At 45.3% G+C, this 21,623-nt stretch overlaps 1 protein-coding gene across 1 annotated transcript; it reads right to left on the bottom strand.

The window, feature by feature from the left end:
• Positions 1-105: 105 nt before the first annotated feature.
• Positions 106-13,741, bottom strand: LOC108091668 (protein hedgehog). Its single transcript, XM_017190981.2, has 3 exons — positions 13,261-13,741; positions 5,193-5,454; positions 106-1,344 (listed from the first exon to the last, which is right to left on the bottom strand). The coding sequence occupies exons 1-3, from the start codon at positions 13,726-13,728 to the stop codon at positions 671-673; spliced, it is 1,404 nt and encodes a 467-aa protein (XP_017046470.1). The 5' UTR covers positions 13,729-13,741; the 3' UTR covers positions 106-670.
• Between the last annotated feature and the right edge of the window lie 7,882 nt (positions 13,742-21,623).

Here is a 21,623-nt window from a genome sequence, read left to right as displayed (position 1 = left end):
ACGAAAAAACCCAAAGTTGTTAAAAAAAATTTTGAAAGTGAAACCTTGTCTCTGCAACTGCTGTATCAAAAAATACCATTAGGAACAAAGTAAAAATAATGAAAATTCTATTTATCAAACAATTTCATTATATTTCATTAAATATTAAGTATAAATACGCAGTTAACTATTAAGTATTATATACACAATTACAATAAAGTATTCAGTCACTATAATGCTTCTTCTATATACAAAGTACGATATATGTTTATATCCAATGGCTTGGAACTCTCAGCCGCACCTCAATAAGTTATGCAATTCAATTCCATTATAATATACAGTAACAGTCGTCTGTGTTCTTCGGGAGTTTGCTGATTTGAAAAAGGTGTACGTTTTTCTTTTCATCTTCAGGATCTGCGCCGAGGATTGCCTACTTATAGCTAAAATGTTTGTAAAAACAATAAGTCAAGGACATTTAACAATGTTTTCGTTGAAGTTTTTGATTTCTTTTTTCGTTTGCTCTCTTTGCTTTATCGCTTGGGTGGGGTTTTTTGTGTGTGTTTCGTTTTTTGTGGTAAATAAATAGTATCGATCGATTATTAACGATATTCAACATTGAAATACATCAATCATTAGGCATATACATAACTACAGGATATAATACAATACAGGATCGGGGTCGAGAAGGTCCTCAATCGTGGCGCCAGCTCTGCGGCAGTACGTAATCCTTGACCTTGTAGAGGGCGTTGGCGTACCAGTGGATGCCATTCTGCTGCTCCGCCTGGGTCACGACCTTCGGCGAACTGTGCAACTGCTCCTTGGCGGGCAGCCACGCCTCCAGCGTGGAAAGGAGGCGCATGGGAGCCAGTCCCCAGTGAGCCAGCGATTGGCTGTTGATCACCGCATAGCAACTGGCGGCCACCGAGTTGACCACAATGGTGCCCTCGCGGGTCAGGGGCGCCACCACGCCCTTGCTGCGCACGCTGCCCACCTTGATGACGCGCTGTGGCCTCAGTTCGCCCGTCGCCTCATCGCGGACGAGCACCTGGTTCTGCTCCACGACGCGATCAGCAAAGACGAAGGTCAGCTCCTGGCTCTCCGGCTTCCAAACGCTCACCAAGTGGGCCGGCGTAACAGTGAGCACAGCACCGCCATCCGTGTGTAGCACAACGAAGTTCTGCATCTGCTCGAGATTGCGGTCCATGAAGAGGATCACCTCGCTGAAGACAGCCTGTCCGTTGGAGGCCATGCTCAGGACTCGGTCTCCGATAGAGAGCTCGCCGAGCGGCTTGCGGACTCCGCTTTCCAGGAGGGCCGTGCTCTCCGGGGTGAAACAGCCGTGCACATGGGAGCTGATCGAGGAATCTGCAAGTAAAGAAAAGAAGGATGTGGTTAGAAACATTGCAAATTGTTAACTTTAAAATCAAATTAAACTATCTAATAATATACTTGTACTACTTCATTCACCCAAGTAACACTAAAATGTAAATGTATTTCTAATCTTGTATCAAGAAGCACCTTTTAAAACTACACAATCTGAGATCATAAATTTTGTCCTTGATCTGCAGATAGTTTACTTGGCCCTCTGTGCTGGCCGCCCAGGTAATGGCATTAGTTTGCTAATCTAATTTGGCGTTAAGCATCCAATTGCCAAGCCCAACAAGTCAAAAAGGTTTTCACAGATCCGAGGCGGGCCCGTTGCAGCCCAATGTGAAACAATGGACACGAAAGGACTGAAAGGACTGCCTTTTGCGGCTCGCCAACAAGCCAGGAACATAATGCGATCGGGGAACAGAGATCGGAGATCGGAGATCAGCAATCTGCGATCTGGCAGGCATATCAATAACAAGCGTCCGCCGTGTTTTTGTTTCGGCTTGCACAAAAATTGTGATCTTGTTTTTCCTACAAGATTAGCCGTGGGATCAGCAGCATCGGTCCAAGACCGAACTCGAGCCAAAGCGGCTTAGGAATCCCAGGGAGGGAGGTGAGCTGGCAAAAATGAAAACTAAAAACCGAAAACCAAAAACCAAAAACCAAAAGCCGAAAAAAGGGGATGGGCCAGGTAGCAGTTCGTGGTTTGTTTTCCCAACCTTTTTGGCAACCTGTTGGCAATTACCGAACATGCTGCAACCCACCCAAAACAATAATCGAAGCGCAGGCCGCATTAATCATCATTAATGGGTATCGTGTTGCAGTTAAGGCCAGAGGGCCACCCAAATGGATCTGGAAAAATCGGGATGCACTTCGATAGAACTTTCTCTGGATCTGGGGGCCTTCACACCCGAAGCGCCGCACTGCTGCTGCTGCTGCTCCGCTTGTAAAATTCAAATTAAAAATTCCAGACCAAAGGCGACCACTAACCGCGCGCGCTTATTATAATGAGTGGCCATAAAGTGGCCTTGTTGCGGCTGCCGCCGCTGCCGCTGCTGCTGCTGCTGCTGCTGCCATGGAATTCCAAAGAAAATGCACCTTCCCGGTGCAGCCAGCCCGAAATTCCCATTGATGCATTTTGGTAAACACACGGACGGGCGGACACACAAAAGTGTAGAAACAATAAAAATCGGATTAAATACATATGGCTGGCGGTCTATAAAACCCATAATCGATGGGGAAGCGGTCGGCGGGATGGGGGTCCAAATAAAACAGACTGGACACAACAACAACAACAACAACAACAAAAAGAAGGCAACGGAGAGGAAGCGCGGTAGTAACAAGAAAAATTGGTGTGAAATCTACCTTCTACCACAAAAAAGGCACTGAAACATAAACCAAATGGGAAACAAAAAATAAATGTAAAAGAGGGACAAGAAAAATCTCAGGCCTCGTCGTCGGTGTCGGCGGTGAGTGGAAAGTGAAGAACTTGAAGGGTCATAAATTAATAAACCATTAAAGTGGTTAAAATTATCGTTATTTTATCTTTGTTGTGAAGACTAAACTGATAAATTATTACAAAACAGAGGACAGCCAAGCCGCTGTTGTTGTTGTCATTGTTGTTGTTGTTGCTGTTGCTGTTTCTGTTGTTGTTGGCTTGGTGACTGATCGTTTGGACAGCATTAACATGAACATGCAACAACAACACACGCTTGGGGGCTTTAATGCGCGCGCGCGCGACACACAAGCAGCAACAACAACAGCAACAGCAACAAGAAAAGGCAGCCACATTGGTAAGAGAGAAAAAAAAAGAAAAAAATTAGTGTCGACAAAAAGGTTTACAGCCATTACTCTTCGTCGTTGTGCTGCCGCTGCCGCTTTTGCTTTGGCTGTGGCTGCTGCTGCTGCTGCCGTTTAGGCCCCCCAAACGAAAGACTTAGGCAGCGAACTCGAGGCGCAGCGAATGCTGTGCCAAAACTGTCATAAGCCCGTGGTTTATGTGCAGCGGCCTATCAGCAATCAATCGCCCCGTAATTTATTGATAGCTCGCAGCAACATCAGCATCACCAGCAACACATGGTCTTTTTTAAAGGGGGAGGGGTAAATGCTATAGGACGACTGGACCAGCGGACCACACACATGTGGCAGGATGGCCTGCTTGCCACTTGTTCGTCGGCTGACCTTTTGATATTTTTCAAACCGAGATCGAGGGTGTGGGAGAGGCTCTAGGATGACAGCAGGATCCAGGTTCATAGTCCGGCGGCTCCTTTCATAAGCAATTAGAATCAATGAGCAAGGACACTCGGCACCGTTTCCTTTCCCTTCGCCCTTTTGTGTCCTGCCGTAATCTTTATGGGCCGCCACCAAAAGTCACAATATTGTGACTCGACTGCGTGTGTGGGAAAGGGGCGTGGCATCTTGTAATTGTAGATGGAAATTAAATGAACAACTGACAGCCAGTCGCACCCAAAGTGTCTGTTTTTTTCCGTGTGGGAAACTTGAAAGGGAAAATCCCTCCAAAGCCGCTAAAGAAATGCAAAAAAAAGGAGAAGAGGAAAAAAAAACTAAACGAGGAGGGGAGAGAGAGCAAATCTTGGCAAGAAAACTTAAATGTCTTGGCCCGTTTTGGTTGGCTGATCGGGCTCGAAAGCATTTTCTTCTCGGTCTTTGGGGCAGTTTCGTTATGTTTCGGGGAAAACTGGTTGCTGGCCATAATGGCAGCTCACAGATACACACACTTCGAAAATGGCCCGTTCCCGTCTTAACTGATGATGCTAACTTGGCCGGCCGTTCGGTGTTTCACTGTTTCAGTGTTTTTTTCAATTAGGCCCGCGCTCAGGTTTTAGCCCGGCATTTAATTCATCTTTGCCTGTTGCCCGTTGCCCGTTGCCCGTTGCCTGTTGCCCGTTTGCCTGCTTCTTCGCCGTCTTCTTGGCCAGTTTGTGCTGCCTGAGAAACGCTTTGGGTGTCGTATCATCAATTCGTTTAATTTGACAGGCGCAAACCTAAACATGTCAAAACAACAGCCATGCGGTTAGTGGTGGTTGCCGCCTCTGGAGCCGAGTTTCGGGCCCGGTCCAGTCCTCTCGACCATCGAGAGTCCGGTTTTGACTTTGTTGCCGCTGCCTCAACCACTTCCCCTTCGGATCTTCGGATCTTGTGGGACTGGCTCTTCGTAGCTGGCACTGCAGCCGTGGCCAATTTGGCGGATGCGAAGTGCAGGGCGAGCGGCTGAAATTTGCCAACGCCTGTCAGCTTAGCGATCGCCAGTACGAAACATGCGAAATTACGCTTGTTAGTGTCACTTCTGGCTAACAGGGCAGGCCCACCCATCACCCAGCACCTCGACCATTGCTCACTAACTACTTCCTACAGATGATCAGCCATCGCAGCTTCTAAGGTCTGCCAGGAAATGAGTTATTCTATTACCCCTTGAGAATTGTGATTTAATATGATTTGTATACATAGCTCTAAAAATAAAAATAATTTTATAACCTATCAGAAGAGTTTGCGTAATTCCCAGAAATAATTCCCAGAAATAATTCCCAGAAATGTGCAGCTAATCGTTTTTTTTTTTTTGTGTGATAACTCTCTAACTTTCAAAATGCATTTTCAAGTAAAATAAAAATATGACTCATTGAAAGATATATATTTTAAAAATTAATATTCACCATAAGTGTTGTCATAGTGATGTAAAATCCAAACTGCTACCTAACTTTAGTAAAACCACAAAACCGGAAAACGATTTGCTATGACAAATGAGCCAACCATGAATGCCCAAGCGTAAGCCCATTAGGTGCCCCTTCCTTCCCCGCGATTAAGTGAATTATGTGGACAATTACCTGACTTGACGGAGCAGTAGATGTGGCGCCGGCTGACGTAGGAGACCCAATCGAAGCCCGCTTCGACGGCCAGGCGGGCCAGCATGCCGTACTTGGACTGATCCCGATCGGAGGTGGCGATGGTGACGGCGCGTCCCTCGTAGTGCAGCGACTCCTGGCCGTGCTGGTAGTCCTCGTCCCAGCTCTCGGTGACCAGCAGGCGGACTCCGGGCCACTCGTTCATCACCGAGTAGGCCAGCACGTTCAGCTTCTCCTTGCAGCGCTGGAAGGGGCAGAAAAGAGAGCAGAGGAGATCGATTAGGCATTGTTAATAGCCAGACGCCATGTTTAATTCACGCAGCACGCACGGGCGAGCGGGATGGATATAGTGCTTGTGAGGGGCGTGGCATGCGGGCGTTCATTCCGGTGGCCCAAAGGGCCCAACGCGTTCATTTACCAGCCAACTCTGGGGTCTTAGTCTACACATGCACTTAACAAAAACTAAAGATCGAAAAATTCAATAAGGAATTTAAGATTTTGGAAATAAAAAAATTAAATGTTAATACAATTTGGGATTGATAAGCAGAAGAAAAGATTTAATAAATCATAAAAATAAAACCCCAATGTTGCACCTTCTATACATCCAGTTATTCCATGGCTTATCAAGAACGTCTATCTTTTAAATTCTACTGAATTTAAGATTGTTTTTCTTTTAGAAACATTTATTTTTTCCTAGTGTATATACCTTTGCCGATCTGTGAGTCTGCCCTCTTTGGCCGCATCCTTTGAACCTGTTGCTGCAACCTCAACAAACAGGCGATCGTGTTTGCGCAGTTCCCTTTTGGCCAAAGGCTTATTTGCCCATGCTTACGCGCAGTTCAAACAGTGACCCTTCGATGGTGACCCTAACCCACGCTCGAAACGATAGACCTTTTATTTTCTCCCTTTTCACTCTTTGTTTTTCCTGTCGATAATATATGAAAATGCTTACGCTTTGTTTGCCAATGTGGTGGGTGCTCATCCGTTTGTCGGCTCGTTTCCATTTGATTTTTTAGAGGGAGAAATGCCAGCCAAGCAGAAAAGGATTCGAACAAGTCTATGCAAATATTTGAGATTCGAAAAAGAAAAGAAGAAAAAAAACTAAGACGGCAACAGAGTATCTTAAAGATTGAGTCGGCCACAAAATCAATTATCAACGGACGGAGTTCGGGTGACAGGATGTTGCCTTTGTGGGCAAACAGAATACCAGCCGTAAAATCAATTTGCGCCACAGAGATCCTTTTTTCTTTTCTTGTGGAGAAACCACAGCGATCAGAGTTTTGCCTTTTCGGGCTTATGTTTTGATGAGGTGTGGATCTGTAGCGGTCTCTGTTTGCTATTATTTGGCCAAAACAGAGCTGCCAAATTTGTCACACAGCGGACTGCGGACTGTGGACTGCGGACTGTTGACTGTGGCAAATTGAGGTGGCAGGCCGCATTCCGGGAAGAGTTCAATGATATTTGCCCGCACTGCTGCAACTTTGCTTTATTAAAAGGCTTAACGAGTCGAGAGTCGAAAGCCGGAGTGCCAGTCCGTGCTAATGAGCACAAAAGCGTAACGACAAACAGAGGATCGATGGATGGTCGGATGGATATAGCCATGGTGTTATGGTTGGGGGGAAAGACAAACGCTTTTGTCTTAAGCACTGCCAACGATGTTTACCCAACATGCTAATGCATTGAGCTCGAATTCGAATCGATGCGCTGGACGCGCAATGAACAAACAACAAACGGCCGGCTCAGATCTCAGATCTCAGAGCTCAGATCTTGGATCTGGGATCTCAGTTCGCAGACCTCAGACCTCCGATTCCACAGATCCCATAGTCCATATCCCTTTCCCAGTTGCCAAGTTCCAAGTTCGTTTGCCGACGGGTGCGTAAGGTAAACATTTACGGATACACGGCGTCGGCGGCCCAAAAAGATGGCTAAATAATGTGTGTGCCTTGTAAGTGGCCGTTAGACAACAGCGTCAAGTGTAAATAAGCCCGTGCCCTGGCAACTCGGGGGATCGGAAAATCCCAATCCCAATCCCAATCCAATACCCTCTCGCCATCGAATCATCACGAAAAGAAAAAAAAAGCTGCATTAATTAGACATTCAACAAGGTGTGAACTTTGCCTTTACCCCGAAAAGGGGAAAATCAGAAATCACTGAATCCGACCACGCCCCATTTTCTGTGTGTGTGTGTGTGCGTGTGTGTGTTTACACGGCTGCATTCGATTTACTACAGCTTTCCACCTCGAATTTGGCTATTTCGGTTTTAGTTTCTTGTTCGCTTTTATTTTTTTGTTTCCCCCCATTTGCCTCTGATGCGTTTTTAATGGCCGCGACTGCAGTTTTATTGATTTAAATTGTCTGGCTGGCTGCCAATTTGACGCTTTTAATGGTCCAGCGAAATTATTATGGCACGAAGATTATTAGGCACTCATCATCATTAGGCCGCTTGGCCGCTTGGTCAAGACGAGTTGGCCGAGTCAAGTTAATAGCCGCCCGGTTTGCTGCCCGGAGACAAGTTCGGGGGCTTTGTTTGTTTTGGCCAGTTCCATTCCTGTGATTTTTTGCTGTAGTTTTTTTTTTTTTATTTCTGCAAGCTTCTCGGATTACTTGGTACCCCAGGGAAACCGACGATTAGGAAACGACACAATTTAACGACATAATTCAAGTGCGCATTAAGTTACGCCTGCCAGGGGAGTCACAGTCACCCCTTTCTGTTTTTTTTCTCTTGGGTTTTTTTAAAATATATTTTGTATGGCGATGCACGTGCTCTATGGTGTAAGCAGATATGGCATATCCTTTGATTCCCGGCACTGATTGCGATCGCAGAGGAAGCGAAAACTTACAACTGAGGAAGCGACACAGGATATAGTCGACGAAAACGAAGAAAAAAAAGAAGAGCCAAGGAGAAATCACGTCACCCACCCGATGTGTATACGATGTATGCGATATGTGTGTCAACGGGGGCTGAGGTGAGCCACTTGAGGGTCGCCACTTAGGTGGCAACTTAGGGGTTTTTCGGGATCTTGGAGTTCGGAATCCGTCAGCGGGCGGGGCGAGTGTGTGTGCGTGTGTGTGGCCCACTCGAATGGCCAGATTTCCTCACTTAATTGGCGAACTGTTATGGATCCTCTGATTGATTCAAGTGCAGGGACTCGAGGGTTAATGCCAATCCGCAGCTCCGTCGTTGTTTATTTGTGTTGCAAATCTATTCACAGCTCTCAACTCTTCATTAGAATTAGCGGCGGTCTTTGATTGTTTACGATGCGCTGGCAGCGCAATTATTACAGCGCAAAAATCGAATATCGGATCGGATATGGAAAGGGAATGGGAATGAGAATGGGACAGACAGCCCAACGTCTGAGCTTTAATTAATTGGAAACGGACTGTGTTTACGGAATCTCGAGAAATCTCCACACACTCAGGGTCCGAAGTCTGCTCCTGTCTGTTTGCTTTTTCGCTCTTTGTTTCGATTATAAATGGCAGGGCATTAAAAGTGGAAACATTTATTGGATTAATGGCGGATTAAGCGTATTGGATCGCTGCTAATTGAATTCTTGCCACTTGGTTGGTATAATAAGAAGCCAATTTAATGCTTAAATCATTTTTCAATTCGTTGATTACATTTTTCCAAGTAATTCCTGCTAAATACATCTTTAAATTCAAATAAAAATTTCAATTTCCCATCAACAAATTTAATTGCGAAAATTTCCATTTTAATAAATGGAAAAGCCCCCGTCCCGAAAACCCATCAACGCATTACAAACGCTCGTAAATCTCGCGTCAAATAAATGTCCATAAAAGGCAGGCGTCATTTTATTGTTATTAATTAAATGCTATTAATTTGCAGAAATCGTAAATTAAATCTCAGCTGTGGCCTATTGCCTCACCTGCCTCGCGTCTGCCTGCCACATTTAATGTCCCCCGGCGATCAGCAAAAGTCATTTGGAGGAGTCAGGTAAGGAGTTTGGGTTTGGGCCCGGGTCTTAAATGATAAGCGCCATAATCCCTGATGTGTGATTAACTTTGATGATGAGTTATGAGCCGCACATTGGCACTGATGGGGCAGCGAGGATTGGGGATGGAGATGGGGGTTGGGGGATGGGGACTTGGATCTCCAATGACTTGCAGGAATCGGGAATCGAGAGGAACCATGTGAAATGTGAGTCACTCGCCCAGCAGTAATGTGATAGCCGCGACGCGATCTCAGATCGCGATCTTCTTTTCCCCCGGCGCAAGTTCATAAAAGTTTTATGCAAATAAAGCAAAAGCCAAAGCCAAAGACAAAGTCGAAGTCGAAGCCAAAAAGGCTGAGCAAATATCGATGGCATTTTGGGCCAACAAATCCTTGAACATTCGCGCTTGAGTGCCCTCGTAAAAGTATCAAATTGATTAATAATAATATAAAAGCATCTCGCACAAAAGCAAAACAAACAGTGCGAATGTGGATTCAGATTCAGATTCGGATTCGGAACCGGACTTATATGGGCCATACACACATGTGAGGGACTTTAGCTTTGGCGATTTGTCCACTTTGCCTGACTGATGTTTGTTTGATAAGTTTGATTACTTTGTTGGCCGCAGGAATGTTCCCACGAAATTGGCTGATGTTTTGCTTATCGCAGCATTTGACGTGATTTGATTTGAGTTCTTTTTTCTGTTTTTTTTTTTTATTTTTTGGCAAGGGAAAACGAAACTTCTCCGCTCTGACATCATCTCTCCATTTTTGTCATAATAGGATCAATTTTGAGTCATAATGCTCTCTATTAAAATTCCTGGGCTGAGGGCTTACTTTGATTCGAGTTGATTTGATTTGAGTTGATTTGATGGTGATGTCGATGCTGATGTGCATGTCTGGAAGACGAGAGAGTGAGGTCTGCTCTGCTCTGCATGCATGTCAATAATCATATCGGATTACCCATTGGCTTTGCCCTCAGCCCCATTGTTGCTACAATTTATGAAATTTTAGAACTTATGCTGCGGCTTTTGACGCATTCTTTTGTCCATCCGAACACACGAGTCTATATATCTGTCCATCAGTCCATCTGTCCGCTGCTGCGGTTTCTGCTTTTCTTGCCGCTTGCTGCTTGTCTAATCCCGTGGCATTCGAGATACTGGAAGGGCGTGTTCCCTAGACACATTTGCCTGTAATTACCTGAGGCAATGACTTGTCATAAGCTCTGGCTTTTTACGATGTTCTGTTGCGTTCGTTTCGGTTTTGCCACTCCAAACCATTTGCTTAAATTTCGCAATTGGTGTTTATGCAACAGAACCTAACCGAAACTGCACAGCACACATATAACACACCCACACGGTCAGGGCCACACAGTTAGCAGTCCGTTTTGTGAGCCTTTTTAATGGCCACAACGAATTGTTTACAAACTGAAATTCACGCACAGCGGTCTGATAGCCAAATCCGAATCCGGATCCGAATCCGAATCCACATAAAATGCGATTTAGTTGCGCTCTGCTGCTGGCCAGGTCCTCAAATGTTCAAATGGCCATTCCAAGTGCTCAATGTCATCGGCACTTCGGTAGCGGAACAGTTGCCGTTGTAAATATTTGCCCCTGGGAACAACGGGATTTTTATGTGGCCCGAGTGTCCTTGGCCGCTCAGTCAAATGCCCGAAGGACCTTGGCCTTCGGTGTCACTGCGAGCTGCTAGCTGCGACATTTGCTGCCGTGCGAGCAACTGTTAATTGTTCGCCAGTTTCTGGAAAGGCTGCGATTGACTGCCCATTGATTGCATATCAAATTCAAGGTAACATCTGAAATCGCTTTTAGCCATTTACAAGTCCCCCGATGGGCGCGTGGCAGTTTCAGTTGCAAAATGGCAATTTGGGAAAAGTTTTCGAGGGAAACTCTAGCTGACCCAACAACTGTTTCGACAAGTGGATGATTCGATTACAGTGAAATCAGATCGCGTAGATCTAAAACTACTGTGGCAACCAAATAAATCAATATAATGAAAGTCATTATAACATGAGTGTTAAATTGTAATCTTAAATCAACTTTATTGTTTGCCTGGCAGCCCTAATCTATCTTCCTGCAGTTTATTTTTGATTATTGTCGTGTTGTTCAACCGTCATTTGCTTCAATTCGTGGCCAAGGAAACTGGAAGTCTGCCATAAAGGTTTTATAGCACGGGTGTTTGAAGCTTATCAATCATAAGGTTATTTTTACACCTGTTCAGCACTTAAAATTTCATTAAAATAACAGAAATCTAATCGATAAGCAAGGGAAGTGTGCCGACTTCAATGTCACCCTTCTAAGCGAGCCTTCACTGTTTATGCGACTGCTGTTTCTAGAATTAAGCACTTGTTTTAGCTGTTTCGCACTTTGGAACCCCCCAGCCGAGTGGCCACCCCCTCACTTTCACTGCCCCAGCCCCATTTACTCCGATAAGATATTGCTATTCTTTGCCTCAGCTGGTGTCTTAACATAGATTCGATTTGGCACAAGTAGCGCACAGGAAATAATTTAAATAACTAAAAAAGCCATGGTATCAATTATTTATGGAATTATAAGTTGGCTTAATGATGCAATTAGAACAGGAAGTACAAATATACTTGTTCTACAAAACTCAAAATGAATGAGAAACAAAACATTTTTGAATTGAAGTTTAATATGCGTAATTAGATATTATTATATCATTGAGAATACTAAGTTGCAATATTAGAAGAATGAATTTCCCATAAATTGTTGAATCAGTAGTGGCAATTGAACGGTGATCTAATTTCTTTCCGTGCCGTCATGTAGCTACACATGTTGGCAAACACTTAGTCACTATCTGGTGAGCCGTGCGTGAGTATTGGCGGGCGGACTACTTGGCTGCAAGGCGGCTTATCAGACAAACGCCGGCGATAAGCGGCGAATGCTCGCGTGCCTCGATTCCGAGGGCGAAGACAGGTGGGCGGGGGTTGTGGGCCGGGCCAAAGCAGGTAAGTACCTGGGCTGGTAATCCCGCGTACTCGATACCCTGTTTGTTGTTCAGCGCGAAATCGAAGACGCATTCGCAATCGCATTCGCAACCGCCGAGGGCCCACAATGTTTGATTGAACTATTTGCACTGATGATCCTCGGATCGATTGGACTTGAGGTTGTTGAACGCGATGTTGTTTGTTTGGATTTAGGCCCGCTTGGCAGCTTTATGGCTAAGTTCGCTGGAATTCAGGCGCTATCTTACTTTTTCCCCCATTGGCTTTCGAGTGTCGGGCTTCCTGTTATTTTGCACTGGCGAAATAAGTGCAGTGCCGGGCGATAAGATGCATAATTAAATATATAATGGCCAATGCTCAAAACTAATGCCATACTTCTGACTGGTTTTTATGGCTCGCTGGCCATAAAACAGTTTGTGGAATGGCCAACGCGGGCCAATGATTGGGCACTTTTTTCGCCACGTATCGTTTATCAATGGGAACTGAGTGGCACAATCTCGTGCCATCGGGCGATCGCTAGATAAGGTTAAACAGCGCCAGCGATTAGCGATCGCTAATTTGTCAATTGAGTTTGTGTTCACGGGTGGCGAAAATGTGAGTGCAGTGCGCAATAAGCACAGAATTAGCCTAGCCCGAAATCGGAAACCAAATGTCTATCTGGCTATTGGGTATAGCCCAAGAATTCCTGTTAAATCAACTTTGCAACTTCATCAAAATTGGTTTTTGATTCCGCACCATAAATCAAAAGACTACTATTTTATTTGCTTCAACACTAATATCTGTCTGGAAAAGCTTACTTTTATCAAATCGACAAAGTCTACGTTCAACTATTTAAGCAATTTTGCTAACTCACATGATTGATATCAAAAGACCAGTTAGTCATTGTATTGCTAACAAGTCTTGACATTTTGATATGATTTTTGGGTCTTCAATATAATTTTGTCCAATCTTAAACGTAGTAGATTGCACTGGCATAACAACAAAACCTAATACTTATACCATTTAGTCATTTCATTTCGATTTGTAAACATAATTTCCAAGTCACTTTGGAAAGCCCCAGACAAGCGGTATTTTCCAAGTCATTTATTTTCGAAGCAATCAATAATTTTTGGGCTTACCTTGCTCATGAAGCGATCCGCTCCGGTGCCCTCCTCGTCGCGGAAAAGGATGTCCCTGTTGTAGTTCGGCACCAGGTCCTTGAATTTCGGCGAGTCCCGCCGAATGGGGCCCTCCAGAGGTCCCGAGGCGCTGTTCGTGTACTCGGAGAGATTGGGAATGGTCTGCTTGAGGACCAGCGGGTACAGGTTGCGCGCCCTATGACGGCCCAGCCCTCGGCCAGGACCGCAGCTGTGGGCCGGGGTGAAGTTCTGCGCCAATACCACCAGCAACAGGGCCATCAGAGAGGTCAGCCTGCTGATGCAACGCTGCGTATGCGCAATGTGGCGCATCGTTTGCGATTCTAGGGATGCGGATATCGAGCTCGATTCGGTGCGGATTTTCGAGCTGGAACTGTGGCATTTGGCGTCCAGGGAGAGGCAGGTGACACTGGCGGCACTTGCCCAAGGCACAGAACTGGAGTTATCCATTATTTGATTTGGATTTGGACTCGTTGTTTGCGGTTTCTCTTGATTGGGTTTTTTTCTATTTGGTTGTTTAGCACTTCACTTTTGGCACACGGAGACACTGAGGCGGCGACACGTTTGTTAATATAATATTTTTCCTCAACTCGCTGTTGTTGTTTTACTATTATTATTATTATTTAAACTGGCCAAGGCGACAAGAGCAGGTCCTAACTGAGCAGCGGTCTTAGCTGCTTTCGATCTCCGCTCAACTGGCAGTTAGCTCTCGGATCGGACAACCGTTGCGCTCGCACTGTGATTGACAAATGACATTTCCGAGCGGAGTATCGTGCGCGCAGAGCGTTCGAGTACGAGTACGAGTACGGCGGCGAATACGAATACGAGTACGAGTACGAGTACGGCGACGAGGGTGCTTTCAAGAACTCTAGGGCCTCGCACACACAAACACTCGCACACAACTGCTCCGAGTTCATTCCCGCTTTTGTTGGTATTGGTGTAGCACTCAACGATCGAGTTTGGTGTTCATTTTTATGCTGCTTCATGGAGTCTTAAGTGGGAGAGAGACAACCAGTTGGTATGGAATACCCACACAAGACTGGTTTCCAAGTGTTGGTGGCTGGGTCTTCGGGTCTTATGTACTCACAGCCAGCGATGCTGCCAACAGATGTTGGATGGCATGGTATTGTATGGTACGGGACGGGATGGCATGGTATGGTATGGTCCATTATGGCCATGGTCCGAAGGTGTGTGCCTGTTGCCAATTGGATGCGCTGGTGTGCGTGGCCAGGAGAGTCGAGGATGCCTCGACTGCAATTTCTCTTAACACTTGCACTACTCAACTCTTGTGGCTTGTTAGCCGCTTCTGGCCCTGCAACTCCTCTATTGCCACCAACTCATTGTTCACCTTTTTTCCCCCGTTGCCTTTCTTCGTTTTGTTGTTCGTTTCGCTTTATTGCTTGTAAATTAATAATGTTCCGGTTTTTTGTGTATTGTGTGACTCCTGGGCAGCCTTATATGGTATATGGTATATGTGGAGTATATAGGTTCACTGGTGCTGCTTCCGTTTGGCAATCTTAACTCAACCCAAAAAAAAAAAAAATGCGGACTTTCAGCGCTTAAGTGTTATACGATCGCCTAGATTCTGAGCTTAATATACTTATTGACTCATTTCCCTTAGGAACCGATTAGATAAGGATGCATTTCTAGGAATTTAATGCATGGTAGTTAATTCTTATTTAAGTTCCATTATAGATTCCTGACTTAATTTACTCATTGACTCAAATCCCTCGGTAAATGGTCAATAATAGATTAGATAGACCTCAGGATGTACGAATTTCTTGGAAATTAATTGAAGGAAATAAATCTCCAATATAAGTTCCGTTTGGCGCATTGTAAATAAATTCGCGAATATGTCTATATATATTGTCATGTCGATAACGAATTGGGCAAACACAATTTGCAATTAGGTACCTTATATTTATGCACTGCAAATAGCTAAATGCGGCGACTGATGCCGCTTTTCTAGAGATCAATAAATTTCCAGTTTTTATCTTTGTTGACTTTCGTCTAATATAGAATTCCCTCGAACTGGGGATCTAGGGTTGAGCTGCTATATCGAATGCGGCTTTTTCGCACATCTTGAACTTGGAAGTTTTGTGGTGGCACAAAGTGACTTTTGCTTTTTGGCTCTTTCTCAAGACCTTTTTTTTTTGCGGTTGCACCGGGTATATTGACACTGTCACTTGGCAAGCGCGAATCGCGGAATACGCCCGTCAATGTGTGCCCAAGAAATTGTCACCTGCGATCCGCCGAGAACAAAGGCACAAAGGTGCACCTGCCTGTGTAACGGATTCCAACCGTTGGCCAGATATCTTTTTTTTGGTAACGCTCAGGAATGCAAAGCGTAGCATAATTTCAACGAGAAAAAAAATTGGAAAAAATCCAAAGCGAAAGAGGAGAAATACAGAAGAAACACATTCAATAGTCGTGGCGGCAAAAGATATAAGAGAAGGCAAAACGCCATCAACAAGATACACGGAACCAAATTAAAGATGAAGAAGCTGGAGAAAAAAAGGGGGGAACGGAGGCTGGGGCATCTGTGTGCGAGTCTCTATGTGGCTGCCACATAAATTTCTGGCTTCTTTGTGTGCGCGGCAACTCATTACGTTTGCTAGTGTGTGTCTGCTCGAATCGAACCGAATCTGTGTGTGTTTGTGGGGCGGAGCTGCTTAAGGCGCTCATTTGTGAATGAACACCGAACACCGTGAACAAGCCAGATACAGATACGAAGACCATCCCGAAGACCAGACAACAATCGCTCCAGCACTTAATGAGCATGAATAAATGGCATCGCCATGGACCGTGGACCGTGGACCGTGGAGCAAGCGAGACGGCCAGCGGGCCTCATAATCACGATCATATAGATCGGGCTCTTAGCCGAAACTCCACAAAAACAAAATCAAGAGGAGCTACAAAAACACTAAATAAATAAACTAACAAAAATACCTTCCAGGCCCTTCGAGATAAAAAGCCAGAGATTAGTTTCTGTAATTAGATTTGGCCCAGCATTGATTTATGTGAATATTAATGGGACGACAGTTATAAACCGAAATTGAATTTTAATGGCAACCTGTAATGCTGCACGTGAAAAAACTTTGTTTGAAAAATTTCAAAAAATTATGAAAAAGAAACAAATTCTAAAAAAATTTATCAGAAAAAAATGAAACACTTTTTTTTGCCAACCAATAAATGTTTACACTCATGAACTTCAGATTTCAGTTATACTTTGTTTTTGAAATTTCCAAAGTCATATCTTCAGTTTAAATAAATGAATAAATTTAAGTAATGTTATTAGTATTACTAATCCTTTTTTGACTGAGCTACTTGGTTTAACTTATAGTTTGGCTCCGTGTGCTAGAGCCTCCAAATAGACGAACCGGAAATGCCCAGAACATTCGCTGGCCAACTGGAGGCCGCAGAGCCCAGATCGCGGCTCCTCTTGGCCAACTCGGCTGTGCGGAATCCATGGACAGATGCCAGCCAGATGCCAAAGAGCAGATGGAACGCCATTTTCTGTGCGCCATGGCGCGTCCGCATCCAACGGCGTCTCCGACTGCTTTTAATTTCTTTTAATGGAAGTTGTTAACATGGCTGCTGCTGCCTCGCCCGGATCGTCTCCACCTCCAAGCCCCTCGATCCCCTTCTGCCGACTTTGTGGCTGATTTTCGGTTTGGATCCCACCATTCCCACCAACGCCATCGGTTTCGGCCGATTTGCTCTTTTTGTTTCTCTTACTTTTCGTTGGTGTTTCGATCATAAAACTTCGATATGAAACTTGAAATTTTGTTTCTTTTTTTATGCGCTTACACAGGTTGCGGGCATATGGCTTATGTAATGTGATTTGGGAAGTGCAAAGGAGGAAGGCGCTTAAGGATAATGAGAAAATGAGAAGACACTTATTTTGAAATCAAAAACGGTAAGGTAAAGCCTTATAAGCACTTTAAGCAAAAAATTAAAAAAAAAAAACACAATTTTAATAAATGGTTGTTTACTTTTAAGTGTCAAAAGGTAGTACCTGTATTTAATCGAACACATAAATTCTCAAGCTTAATAACTACTTTCTATAAACTTGTTGCTCATTTTCTTATCCCAACATTTTATAGATTTTTTTTATAGAGTGTCTTATGGTCGATATTTGCTAATTACCCAACTATTCCGCTCTCGCTTGGGGTTCATTGAATTTCAGAAGTGCTTTATGGTCGCATAGCTGACTCAAACCGGCAAGTTTGTTGCCAAAGTCTTTTGTTTTGGCTGCACAAGTCTCGCGGCTTCGGCATTAGAGCGACTCATGAGCGGCCACATAATTAACAAATAATAATGGCCATAACGCGTGCTTTGGCCCGTCGCACCGGTTTGCTTGATTATCTGTTGTGAAGGTCGCGGTAATTTAATAACTGATACTAACTAATATTTACGAGAATATTTGTATTCTTTATGGTCACTTTTAGATGCCGGATAAAAAGGGGTTCGGATGCCACACAGCAGACCAAAGCGATCCAGCCAACGATCACGTTGCCAGTTCTCATATCAAGCCAATGGTGATTCCGATTTGATTCCGAGAAGCAGGCACTCAATCATGCTGCGAGTTTTGGGACTCTTGTTGTGACTGCGGCGGTTTTCTGTTGGCCTCATAGCGTGCGACAAATGCCACTAACGGTTTGAGGTCTCTAATGGATGTTGACATTTACGGCTACCAGGGACTGCGACTGCGACTGGGACACGGACTTGGTTTTGGTTTTGGTTTTTGGTGTTGGATTTGGCTGTTTAATTCACATAAATCTAAGTGAAATGCCATTGGGGAATTGCTGCCGAGATAGAAATTAGGCAAATGGATGGATGTGCCTCCGGTGTTCCGGGGAATTTGCCACCACAAAGGCGACGAACAGCCACTGAATGGGCCCAGGAGCAAAAGGGGCAGGGGCCAGGGGCTTGTAACATAAACATTCACAGCCAGAGTCCCAGTAACTGGGCATAAAAAGGGTCTCAGTAACACTCTACCAGCCTGGGTATATTCTCTATGTGTGTGTTTGTGTGTGTACAAACATTTGTCAACCGGGCTCCTTTTGATCCTGGCCGGCACGAGAGTCAAAAAGTCGTAAGCGGCATAGTTATCATTGTGCAGTGGGTCCATTGTCCTATCAGCTGGCAGCGATCGATGCGGTTTAAACAGCAGTCGAACGGTCGAGATCACGGTGAGTAAGCAGCGACCGTTGGCCCAAAGGAGGCCCGAACAGGAAAGACATCTCGGCCACATGCGGCGCATATTTGGCCAACAGTTTTTGCACGAGACAAACCACAAAAATGCAGCTAAATGCACCGAATGTTCCTGCCAAATCAGTACACAAATCAAATGTCGGCAGATATGGAAACATATGTCACTTATTCGCTGGAAATTCAAAAATTCAACTATGATAACTGGCCTCTAGTTCTTGGAATTAAATGGGCCATAAGGTAATCAAGGCCATTAAATTACATTAAATTTAAAGGTTTGATATATTTATTTATTTTTTTTTTGCAAAGTAGTTAAAAATGTTGAAATAATGTGACTCTTAAAGAATATTCTTCATTAGTTAAACTCTTCATAAAAGCAATCCTTAAAGGGGATAATCCACTTTGTTTTGAAGATCCCCTCTCCTATCTTGTTCTCAACAAATTGCACCTCATCATAGGAGTCCCTTAGAGCTTCTCCCATGCTCACCGCAAAGCCAAGCGGCAGCACTTACTTAAAATATTAAACAACGCTGAGCCGTTGTTGCCCTCTCGAGTATCGAGTACCGAACAGCAAGCATCGAGCAGCGTGCATCTGAAGATCCACATTCGAGGAGTTGGAGGAGCTAGATCCAGTGCGATCCAGACGCAGACGAGTCACATGGATGCCCTCTCAAGTGGCCGTACAGGCGACAGCCAAGGGGGAACGGATCTTCTCGAGGGGAGGGCGATTTCCCTCGTATTTAAATGTGTATCATGGCGGTGGTCAAGTGAAGCGCATGCGTTGATGGACTTGAATTATATGCGACTTAAGCTCCACTGCTGCCGTTGCCTTTGCTATTGGTGTTGTTGTTGCTGCATCGGCATCCTCGGCAGCCAGTGCCATAAAAATTAAAAGTCATTATGGCCGGGAACACGGCATTTAAGCCGTGGCAATGCGAGTGTCTTTCCGAATGTGGGGAGACGGCGGCTCTGGCACATTCCCACAGTCGCGAGAGTCCCAGTCCAAGTCGCAGTCCCAGTCCCAGTCGAAGTCCCCAGTCCGACTCCGACAGATCCCCGGATCGACTCGAGTGTCGCTGGGCTGTCAGAAAGTGCCATGAGACGGCAGCCACATGCGTCCACTTGGAGTGGGTTAATATTTGTTTGCTTTATCATTTTGAATTGACAGCAAAGTGGCGCTTGTTGCTCTTGTTGTTGCTGTTATTCTTGTTAATGTTGTTATTGTTGTTGCCGGCGAACCCAGCGGGCGGGCCCGCGTCGAAGGCTCAAGTTGTTTGTTGTCTGCGCGCCGATTATGGAAAGTTGATGACCAAACACAACCGCCCCTAAAAAACACATCATAGGTGAAACCCGAAAGCTGAGCGCTCTCTTCCCTTCTCGAGTGCTTTCGGGTCTTAGAAAATTGCACATTTTTATCGGCCGAGGGTTTTTCAATTTCGAAATGCCAATACTTTGGCAGTGTACTCCCTTTTTGTTATGCGCCGCTCGTGGCCAAATGCCGCCCGGCCACAAAAACCGCACGCGGAATGCAGCCACTGCCGCGGACTCACAGCCGCCGGCAGCCAGGGGTTAAAAGGGGACCAAAGGGGGCGGGGCCGTGGCGGGGACCGGCGAGCAACACTTCGTTAAGTCGGGGCCAACATCAACGTCAACGCCTGTGCCGGTTAAATAGATTTTCGCTACTCTACTCTCAAGTGGCATGTACATTTTCATGGAAAAGTTGACGACTACAATGTTCTTCACATTATTTAAAATGTTTTGGAGGGATCCTTATATATTAAATTTATATAGGTTTGATGATAAACCAAAAATGTATTATTCCAATCAAAAATAGAAGGAAATATGCTTTAAAATTCTTTTCTTTGAAGTCGTAGATAAGCATGACACCTCAAGTTAATTTTTTGAAACTCAAATGTACGCAATGCTTTTCCTTTTTAAAATACTAAAAAAATTAATTAATTAGTATTTTCTTTAAACTAGGAATGTAAAACTTTTCAAAGGGTATTTTTTGCTTCGATGTTCCACTTATAAGACAGCCTTCATGTCATTCTTTTTGGGGTCGCCTTGCGCTCTCCTTCGCTTTGATCTGCGGATGTTGCAGGCAGGACGTGGGGCAGTCATTCAGTCAGCCAGTCAGTCATTCAGTCAGTTAGTCAGGCTGTCCGGCAGTCAGCCCCGAAGGTAGTCACACGAGCCCCATTCCGTTTCTTCCCATTCCATGCCGTGCCATCCCGACCAACTGCAGCAAATTGAAAATTGATTTTTGAGCAGAGCCTGGCGCGCCAAGTTCGCTGCCTAAGTCTTTCGTTTCGTTTCGTTTCGCATCGTTTCGATTCCTTTGGATGAGTCAAAGTACACGCCGTGAAATTCCCACATAAATTGCGCGCGTTGTCAAATTAAAAATGCCTAATGAGCTGATCGCGGTCTGGGGCTCGATGCAAAAGAGCTGAAAAATGCATTAGAAGCAGCGGGGACCCGTGGATCGGTTCGTAGGTCCCTATATAAATACACCCTTACTCCAAGTCGGCGGCAGCAGCCGCAGCAGCAGCAGCGGCGGCGGCGGCGAAATGTATCGTGTTACAAATCACGGCGGGGGAAGCGATGGCAGCGGCAAGAACAAGTTTCGAGTGGAAATGCGTGTAGCGTGCAGCGTGCGAAACACTGCAGAACATGGACACGAATCGAGATCGAGGCGAAAGCCTGATCCTGATGCCGATGCTGATCTCCTCCCCGGCTGCTCTTGTACATGTCCAGCTAAAAATAGTCTCGGGGGCGATGGTGGCTGGCTCGGCCGTGTTCCGTGCTCTTGCCAGCATGAAAAATGGCAACACTTTTGCGCTCATAAAGCCTATTTATAAGCCCGGCCAGCTACCTAAGTTCCGAGAGGCCCCACATCGATATGCCCGCCAGTTTCGAATGCAGCGTGCCCAGCCACAATGCGCAGGCGCAGGCGCAAGCGCGTGAGATCGCCACGCAAGATCAGAAGGCACGGGAGGCACAAGACGGCAAGGATGGCTGGCTGGCTGGCAGGCTAGCTGGCTGGCTGGCAGCAGGAGCCCAGGGTCCCTCGTCCAGTCCAGTTTGAGGACGGGACCACACAAATACAGGCACGCGTTCGCTGACAGAATAAA

This window comes from Drosophila ficusphila, unplaced genomic scaffold (genome assembly GCF_018152265.1).
Source record: "Drosophila ficusphila isolate 14025-0441.05 unplaced genomic scaffold, ASM1815226v1 contig_791, whole genome shotgun sequence".
NCBI lineage: Eukaryota > Metazoa > Arthropoda > Insecta > Diptera > Drosophilidae > Drosophila > Drosophila ficusphila.
The sequence above is the reverse complement of the archived record's forward strand: the minus strand, read 5'-3'. Positions and strand labels throughout refer to the sequence as shown.